Raw genomic sequence first — 9,590 nt, 5'->3', positions numbered from 1 at the left:
CGTCCACAAAGGCATCCACGTGGGCCGCGCCACCTCAGCAAAAAGGCCAAGCATAAGACACGCGGTGCGTGTGCTGTGTCCAAGCCCCTCTATCTCTCTGTCTCACTCTATCCTCAAAGGGGGAAGAAGGGATAGAGTGGGGAGCGGAGCTCAGCTCACTTCAGCGGGAGCTCAGCCCATGGCCATGGCGACCTCCACCTTCTCCGCCCACCCGCTCTCGCTCAAGCCCCAGCTCGGCCCCAAGCCCCACCGCCTCCACCTCGTCCCCTTCCCGCGCCTCCGCTCCCACCGCCGCCTCGCCGCCGCCGGGGAGGCCCCCGTCGAGGCGCCACCCAAGCCGGCGGAGGCGGATCCCTCCCCCGCCGCATCCAACGGGTCCGCCGCTCCCGCTGCCGCTGCCGCTGCCCCGGTCGCCGCCGCCGCTGCTCCGGTCGCCGCGGCCAAGGCCGAGGCGGTGGCGTCGCCCAAGTTCCAGGACTCGAGGTGGGTCAACGGGACCTGGGACCTCAGCCGGTTCGGGAACACCGGCGGCGCCGTCGACTGGGACTCCGTCATTGACGCCGGTGAGATTGCCGCTCTCCCCCTCCTCCCCCCTGGGGGTTTCACGCTTCTGCTAAGCAACAGTAGACAGTAGGCCAAGCATATGACAGCATTTTATCTGGACCGGATGGGGAATTACATGGGATAGCTCGTCTACAAATAGAGTAAGTGCATACATTTGCCTGAGGATTCAACAAATGGTTGCACAATATGTTGCCGGCGATTGTGTCCTTTGGACGTTGCCGAAATTGAAATCGCGTGTTGGCTACTTAGCTTTCGTCGGGTTCACTTGCTAGGATCAGTGCTTGATGAGATAGTGCTCAGGATAATACAAGCCGAAGCAGAGAGATTTTTTTTTTAAGCAGAGAGATTTGCAGCTATGTGCTGTACTCTCCATTGGTTTCTAGTCCCATCGGAGCGTGTTGCACATTATTCACAGATATAGTCATCTCCATCTTCAGTGCAGCGTGCGCCGATTTAACACGGCACCTACGACGCATCCTCCCCTTTGGTGGTTCACAATGAGTTTCCACATCCTCGGAATTTTTTGCATGGTTTCGATGCCTCTATACGCATTACTCTGTTTCTCAAGAGTGTTATTAGATGGAAAGGTTCGACAACTTGACCGTTTCCATCGGGAAATCACTACTTTATGTAAACCAGCTCTCACATAAAAGTACTAACTGAAGTTGGAACTGGCTTCACAATTCAAATCCCCATATCTCCTGAACTAATCCAAACTGAACTACCCTGCCAGCTGTTTTTACATTTCTGTAGTGTTTTTGCATAAATTAACCTGAGTAGAGTTTGTACACATGTGGCATGTGACTGGCTACTTTGTTAATCATGCAAAAGCTCATGCCATTTGTTGATGTGCTGCAGTGAATGGAACAAACATTGCATTCCTGACAATCTGATGAGGCTGAATGGCATCTTTGTTTGTTTCCAGAGGCCAGGAGGAGGAAATGGCTTGAAGATTCCCCGGAGGCAAGTAGCAGCGAAGACGCCGTTGTGTTCGACACTTCGATTATCCCATGGTGGGCATGGATCAAGCGGTTCCATCTCCCTGAAGCCGAGAAGCTAAATGGTTATTCTTGAATTCTTTCAGTTTAAATAGCTAAATTATGTGTTTTCGATCGATTCAAACTGCTGGTGCAAATGGACCGGTATGGCATTGGGAAGAACAGTACAGTCATATCTACCTACACCTTTTGCCTTTTCATTTCACATCTTCTAATAGTATAACCAATGTCTATGCAGGCCGTGCTGCCATGGTGGGCTTCTTCATGGCTTACTTTGTCGATAGCTTGACGGGCGTGGGGCTTGTCGACCAAATGGGCAACTTCTTCTGCAAAACCCTGCTGTTTGTTGCTGTGGCTGGGGTGCTCCTGGTCAGGAAAAACGAGGACATCGACAATCTGAAGAAGCTCATCGACGAGTCAACGTTCTACGACAAGCAATGGCAGTCAACTTGGCAAGATGATTCCCCTTCCGGGCCGAAGAAATAGTTCCGAAGTTGAATTTTGCGGTGGCTGAGGGACGACGCGGACTTTCCTCCTTATGTTGTACTGTTTTCTTTTATCAGCCTTCTTTTTCGTCAAACTTTGTAATAACTATGCCATCTTGTAAAAAGTATGAACTCAGTTATGTGCTAGAGCCTAGAGGTAAACGCTTCTGCTGGTTATTTAGCTGAACGTTTTGCTGCTGCATATCCTTGCAGGGTTACAATGCAAAATCTTGTTGTGTATGCTTGCTACTCCCTCCGTTCCCAAATATAAATCTTTTTAGAGATTTCAACAAGTGACTACATACGGAGCAAAATGAGTGAATCTACACTTTAAAATATGTCTACATACATCCGTATGTTGTATTCCAATTGAAATGTCTAAAAAGACTTATAGGAGTATTTAGGAATGGAGGGAGTAGTTGAGGCTGCATGAGTACATTATAGCATTCAATATAAGCACTAGAGATCTAGTCTGGATTATAATTGCAACAGAACAAATCCCAAAAAGATACTTAGACAGTCTTATTTCCTCGATCAAGCTGTTATAACAAGTCATGTAATTCCCAACATTGTTTTGCACCAGCTTAGCAAGATTTTAAGGGTTACAGGTTCAGAGCAAAGCTCCCAAAGAAGAGTGGAATATAATAAGTTATCTAATTTCCATCATTGTTTTGCATCAGTTTCACAAGGTTTCAAGGGTTACAGGTTCAGGGCGAAGCTCCCAAAGAAGAATGAAATTGTACCAAAGCTAATGCGCATTCTTCACTCGGGATAATGTCCAACAAAACTGCACTCCAGTTTCCCTAGTAGTTAATACATCGGCAGCCCTTTGAATACACACACATGATCCCCTCCTCGCAATGATTCAGCATCTAGAAATTTGATGTCATGGTATGAAGTTAGAGATTGTACGCCATCAAAGAAAGTTCAATTCTGAAAGGCACATCAGACAAACCTGTGAAGAAACAATGTGCAGTCTGGCATTTTCCTGTTTACAGATTACTACTGCCTTTGATCTGGCAAGGAGTTTAAATCAGGCATGCTGACACGGCTGAATTCTGACCTGCAAATGTAGCACATAAAGTTAAACTTTCTGTCGTTGCATCTGATAACTATGTCAATTACACCACATCAGAGAAAGCGGTAACAACTTCACAAGAAAACTGAAAGTACAACCGTTTTATGGGGGATAACATGAGAGAGGTAATTGTACAGATAACTGTAACCTGCTGGACCAAACGTATTTCATGACATGTTCAATCCAAAAATAATACTCCCTCCGTCCCATAATATAAGAGTGTTTTTTACACTATATTATGGGACGGAGGGAGTATATACAAAGGTATTTAGGTAGGCGTAAGATTAAGACAAACACGAAAGAAAATCAAGAGTGCACACAGGAATGAGCAGCTGTTAAGGTAGACAAGTAAACCAAGTAGATTAACATGCATCCCTTTTTTCTTTCTTAACCAGGCTACCAGGGAACATGTTCAGCATAACCACTGTGGTCAATGCCATATCAATCTAGCGTCAAAATTCAGGAACAAAGAGTTCGACTTGGATGAAGAGGAACATACGGGAAAAGAAAGCAGAAAAATATTCACATATCACACTCCGGGGGTATTTGGAAACAAGAAAGGACTGATTATTACTAAGTAAAATTAAACTTCCCAGGGAGAAATACAAGAAATTATTAAAAAAATAAAGCAACTTACCCACAAGTTGAACATTTCTTATGATACTTGCAGAATATTGACAAGCAAACTGAACAAACATATCCCATGTCTATAGTCTTCTTGTGGCAGAAACATCTGTGGAGCAGAAAAACAAGTTAGAGGCTGTTGACTGTCAATGAGACCGGCAAACTGAGCGAACTAAGACCAATATGAAACCCTAATTTGGTAATCCTAACCAGACATTTGGTAAAGTACAATTTCAGAAACAAATTAGTTAGCTGTGTGTTCCTCATAATTTACACGACTTTTGCAGCTTTGCTGTAGTATTATGCCATGTTAACAATTTTATAGCTAGCATCTCAAGTGATAAAGACTCTTGAAATGCCAGTTAACCTAATCTCTCGAGGATATCATTGCAGAAGAAACAGTTATGTGTTTAGTGGAGAGAAAACTGAAAAGAACTTACGAGGCACGGAAATCTACTCCCAGGGTCTTAGGGAGGCGCAGAAAAGTTCTGGAGTGTAAGTCCGTTGCAAATACAGCCTGCATATTTGCTGAATGAGTCATGAACTCAAAAAAACTTCATTCGTACTAAGATAAAAGCTATCACACTCAATATATAGTGTAGGCAGACACAGAGGGGAACCATCTCGAAGAAGTAAAAAGACAAAATATCCCTTGTACTGGCAAAGAAAGGGATGACACTGAAAGAAGAGATTTGCGTCACAATACAATCAGTACCCACTCTGTCAGACCATGTATGGATATCCAACTCAGATTTATATAACTAGTGTCAAACCTCTATACAAATTTACAAACATACAGTGTCATAATCTAGATAGGATTTCTAAAATCTGAAACTAGACAGTTTTTCTAATATCTGAACTTATCTGGAGATAATTTATAGATATATTCAACACTTGAAACAGAAAGCTCTCAACTCCACCACACATTTATCATTAGCGTAAACCATAAGCATATCTGTGCATTTGAATATGAAAGGCAAGTTGGTATACTCAGTAGGGTGATAGGGGACTTCTCTGTTCAGTACACAGAAGAAAAAAAAGGCAAGGATGTGACGGGATTAGCAGATGAACGATAGCATGTGGGGGTGTGTTTGGCTTTATAGGATACCAGCATTCCAAATTATTTTACATGGTCATTTCAGAGATGCCACCCAAAACACTGCATGTGGATTTTTGTCATATTCTCTTTTCCTTTTTATATTATGTAAAATATGATAGAATAGAATGTGAGCATAAAAAGAAAAGAATACCACAAGCTTTCTATGAATATATCACACTTCAAAAGAAGATAAGAGACACCGTTGCAGAGGAAAATAACTGAATTGTGTGGTAGGGGACTGAATAACTTACAGCAAGGTATTGAAATAGACCACTTAGTTCTTGGGGCTTCATATAAACTCCTCCTGTTATATATGAAGCCTGCGAAATGAAGCAACAATATGTACTGAGCAAGGACAAGTGTTATGTGGGCAATGCTTGTAAATGACCATATAATCAGCAAAATGCAAGAGGGCAGGAAAGAACATCACCTGCTGCAAGAAAGCGGAGTCTTGGGTCCCCACAATACATGTATCGATTGGAACCTAAAAGATTTGTTAAACATTTGTAGTATTATGCAGCAGAAGTAGTCAGTGAATGATTTTAAACAATTAAATTAGTGATGTATGTCAACATGTCACACAGTACTGCTGCTTGCAGTTCGAACTTATTACGATTACCACAACTTGAAAAGTAACAGAATGCAAAGTAATGATAATAACAAGAAACCGCCAAGGAATCTAAATCCATATATTATTTTATCAAATAATAAGGGCAGTTCAAGTAGTACCATGGATCGTTGAGCCGAAAATATCGAATTCATCACAGCCACATATCTGCAGATAATCTGGTTAAGTAAGAATAAGTACAAGAAAATATAGATGTACATAAAAATACAGTACTGATGAACAAGTATGCATACTGTTCAGGTCCGTCTGGAGAACCCTGCAGGCACAAAATCTGTATTTCATGTTAGCATAAGACATGGTGCTAATTAGGCATTTTATGTGTAAGAATACTGGTAAGAATTCAAAAGAACAAATCTTAAAAACGTATAACCAACTAGGCGACAGATTATTGTCAGTCAATTTTGTTCATTGCAATCCTAACTAATACATTTACCCTTGTATATCATCAGTAAATCTACCAAAAGGCACCAAAAACAAGTATCACTGGAAAAAAAAGATACTCACCCGAGGTTGGGGATGCCGAGTACCAGACCGAAAAATCCTCTGTATATCTGAACATCACATATTAAGGGCACAAATGCAGCAAGGTAAAGAGGCCAGTGCACAACGAGCAAGAAACTTGATCATAGGACACAGCACAGAGCAAGGGACAGCGCGCCAGAAAACAGCGACGCCGCACCGCCATCAGCAACGGTGCCATTGCTGGCAGTCTCACGGGCATCCTGCTTAATGAACTCCTCCATCTTGCGGCTCGCCTTGCCTAAGGTTTCAGCAACATCTGCCGCGCCGGAGGCACCAGCATTGCCCGAGTCGAAGACGTAGGCGCAGGAGCTGACACCCGCTGCGATGATGACCACGTGGTTGAGGTTGCTCAGCAGCAGGAGCGAGTTCACGAAGTGGATCAGCTGCACCCGCGCAGAGCTCAGTTAATAACATCGAGGGATGAAGCATTTAGAGAAACCGATTAAAATCAAACCAAATTGGTTAGATCAGGGGAGAGCTGGCCCCCCTATATGCTCCCAAAATGCCTACAAATCGAAAGGGGAAGCAGGTAGTGGGGAGACGAGGGTTAGGGTTTCAGGAGCGCGGCCGTCGCGTACGTGGGACAAGAAGTCGGCGAAGGGGAGCGCGGCGCCGGCCCAGAAGAAGGGGTTGGTGTCGACGACCACCACGACGAGGCTGACGTCATCTGCGAGGCGTGCTATCGGTCAGCTCGAGCGACGCGGGGTCGTCGCGGAAGACGGCGAGGAGAGAGGGGTGCGTACCGGAGTAGAGCTTGGAGTGCGCCGAGGTCATCGCCGCTGGCGGAGAGGGAGCTGGGGCTCTAGGTGGTCAGCGGCGGCCAGTGGTTGGCTCTCACGGTGCTCCGGTTCGCGGAACGGCGCCCGCGCTTGTTCGTAGGCGCGGCCGGGGGGACGGGGAGCTGGGCGGCGCCGGCGGCGGAGGATGGGGGTGCCGTGGCTGCGGGCTGTGGCCTGTGGAGACTGGACAGGGGCTTCGACTTAGAAACAGGCCGGCGGTCTCAGAAGAGATACTAGCCCAACGCCAAGCCCTGTGTTCTAGGCCCGGTCGGTGGGTTCACGTGTCGCTGAGGCCCGCTAAAAACTAATAATAGGCTGGCCGGTGAGTATGCATGGCCCAAAATATATTTATAATAAGATAATAAAAGTGGCTAAGCAGGGCGTTTCGGGAGCTCCTATACGGCGCTGCAGGCGCCCGTTCTCGCGCTCCTGGCGCCTGCAGCGCCCCGCGCTGGGCCGGCCCACGAACAAGCAGCAGCAGCAAAATATCCTACGAAAATGTTAAGCGTTGGGGATTCGAACTCGCGCCGCTGCATCTTGCACGCGCTTCGCTAGCCACTACAGCCACCTCAAAATAAATACCACTGGTACTGCGTGTTATTTAAGTATAATTACAGCTGCGCAGGTCCAAAATTCAGAAGTTCCCAGATTAAAAAAAAGTTCACAAAATTGTTTCAAAAAGTAATGGTTCAGATATTAAAAAAAAGCTCACGAAAATTGAAAAAAGTTCACTAGTTCAAGAAAAAGTTCATAAATTTGAAAAGGTCCACTAATTTCAGCAGTTAACGAATTTAAAAAAGTTCATGAGTTTGAAAAAAGTTCATGGATCGAAAAAGTTCACGAACTTCAATGTAGTTCAAGAAAATTAAAAAAAGTTTGTCAATTTTCATAAAAGTTCATCAGTTTGAAAAAAGTTCACGGATCGAAAAAGTTCACGAAATTCAATATAGTTCAAGAAAATTGAAAAAGTTCATCGATTTTCATAAAAGTTCACGAATTTTGAAAAAGTTCATTGATTTAGATAAAAAGTTTATCGGATTTTGAAAAGAGTTCATTGATTTCGATAAAAGTTCGTCGAATTAGAAAAGAGTTCATCGAATTTGAAAATAATTTCAATGATTTTGAAAAAAGTTCATGGAATTGAAAAAAAACGCAAAAGAAAGCTAACACAGAAAAACAGAAAAAGGTAAAAAAAAAGGGTAAAGGAAAGTAAAAGTTCAGTCTAAATGAATAAGGTCGGTTGGCGTGCTGGTTGCACCCACGGTACTACATGCGGGAGGTACCTGGTTTGAATCACAGCGGCCGGCCCAATTCCAGCGTTGAAGCAGGCAAACTGGTTTTGGGAACGATTTGTTTTCTGTTTTTCTTCTTTTTGCCGGTTTTCTGGTTTTCTATGTTTTCTTTTTCTTTTGTGTTTGTGTTTCTTTTTTTTTTCTGCTTCTATTTCTTTCTATTTTTTCCTTTCCTTTTTTGTTTTTAATTTATCCTTTGTTTTCAAAAACGTTTTTATTTTGTTCTTGATTTCGAAAATTGTTCACAGTTTCAAATTAGTTTAACTTTTAAAAAATCAAATTCAAAAATTGTTCATCGTATATCACACAATTATTCAACATGTATTTACATTTTGTTTAACGTATATCATAAAAATGTTCAATGTGTAGTTAAAAATTGTTCAGCGTATATTACACAAAATGTTCAATTTATATTTAAAAATAGTTATATCACAAAAAAGTTCAACGTGTTTTAAATATTGTTCAGTGTTTATCACAAAAATGTTCAATGTGTAGTTAAAAGTTGTTCAGTGTATATTACAAAAAGTTCAATGTATAACTAAAATTTGTTTATCCTACATAAAATAATAAATAAATGTTTGGAATTTCATAATTATATTCATGTTTTAATAATATATTGTTCATGTTTTTTAAAAAATTTGTTCTAGTTTTGAAATTTGTTCAAGGCAACATTATTCATTTTTCTAAAGGAAGATTAAAAAACTGAACTGTCGGTGCACATAGCACTTTAAGAGTGGCGCCGTAATTTAAGACATGCACAGTCCCTAGATGCAGTGGTTGGCAATGCTGTTATCCAGAGTTAGGTCGAGGGTTCAACTCCATCCTACTACGCTGGTATTTTTCCGTTCTTATAACGTTCGCTCGACTCCTAGAAATGGGTCGGCCCGTTTGCGCGAAACCTTCAGCGAAACCTCCTCTGTTTGACGCTAACGAGCGTCGAACAGGAGCTCTCCTAAGCAGCCCCCCTCACGTTCAATTCCAGTGCTGGGCGTGAGGTTCCTCTGGGCTGACATGTGTTGGCCTGCTTTTTCCTACTTGCTTCTTTTTACTTTTTTTGCTAATTACCACTGAAATATCTAGATGTAGCTAGGAGTGGGCAAATAAACCGACACTACTAAAATCAGGATCTTTGCCGTCAGCCAGCTGACAACAAAGAATGTATTTGCCATCAGCTTGAAAAAACTGACGGCAAAGAATGAGCTGACGGCAAAGGTCATGTTTGCCGTCGGCTAGCATACGGCATAGAAGCTTTGCCGCCAGCTAGCAGACGGCGAAGAGTGAGGGTGAACCACTAGCGAGAACCACCTAACGGGCACTTTCTTTGCCGTCTGCTAGCGGACGGCAAAGCTTCGTTGCCGTCTGCTAGCAGACGACAAATAAAGTGGCAAAACTAACGTTCGTTAGCTAGGCTCTTTGCCGTCTACTAGCAAACCGCAAAGAACCATGCCCTAACTAAAATGCCAACGACGCCCGCGCCCCATCTCTCTGCCCCCTATCTCTTTCTTTCCCTCCCTCCCTCCC

General features: G+C 43.3%; 2 protein-coding genes across 2 annotated transcripts; one reads left to right on the top strand and one right to left on the bottom strand.

Annotated features, from left to right (window-relative positions):
* Positions 1–445: 445 nt before the first annotated feature.
* On the top strand, positions 446–2,249 carry LOC123136015 (light-harvesting complex-like protein 3 isotype 1, chloroplastic; the record flags this gene model as incomplete). Its single annotated transcript, XM_044555288.1, is given in 3 exon segments — positions 446–563; positions 1,490–1,627; positions 1,801–2,249. Coding segments are annotated over 3 exon segments (504 nt in total), but the record flags the coding sequence as incomplete, so codon positions are not given.
* Positions 2,250–2,543: 294 nt separating this feature from the next.
* On the bottom strand, positions 2,544–7,008 carry LOC123136014 (general transcription and DNA repair factor IIH subunit TFB4). The gene is made up of 12 exons (XM_044555287.1): positions 6,742–7,008; positions 6,577–6,665; positions 6,111–6,381; positions 5,981–6,027; positions 5,710–5,747; positions 5,578–5,623; positions 5,279–5,332; positions 5,100–5,168; positions 4,190–4,266; positions 3,763–3,858; positions 3,003–3,110; positions 2,544–2,919 (listed from the first exon to the last, which is right to left on the bottom strand). Exons 1-11 carry the CDS (start codon positions 6,770–6,772, stop codon positions 3,050–3,052), a joined length of 879 nt encoding a protein of 292 aa, XP_044411222.1. The 5' UTR covers positions 6,773–7,008; the 3' UTR covers positions 2,544–2,919; positions 3,003–3,049.
* Between the last annotated feature and the right edge of the window lie 2,582 nt (positions 7,009–9,590).

The sequence above is a fragment of the Triticum aestivum genome, chromosome 6B (assembly GCF_018294505.1).
Source record: "Triticum aestivum cultivar Chinese Spring chromosome 6B, IWGSC CS RefSeq v2.1, whole genome shotgun sequence".
Taxonomy (NCBI): domain Eukaryota; kingdom Viridiplantae; phylum Streptophyta; class Magnoliopsida; order Poales; family Poaceae; genus Triticum; species Triticum aestivum.
This window is presented reverse-complemented; position numbering and strand designations above follow the sequence as displayed.

Coding starts and splice junctions, on each gene's coding strand:
- LOC123136014 (XM_044555287.1), bottom strand. CDS start 6,772: ATGACCTCGGCGCACTCCAAGCTCTACTCCG. Junction 5,748..5,980: donor CTCGGCATCCCCAACCTCGG/GTGAGTATCTTT, acceptor CATGAAATACAG/ATTTTGTGCCTGCAGGGTTC. Junction 5,169..5,278: donor ACTCCGCTTTCTTGCAGCAG/GTGATGTTCTTT, acceptor TTCATTTCGCAG/GCTTCATATATAACAGGAGG.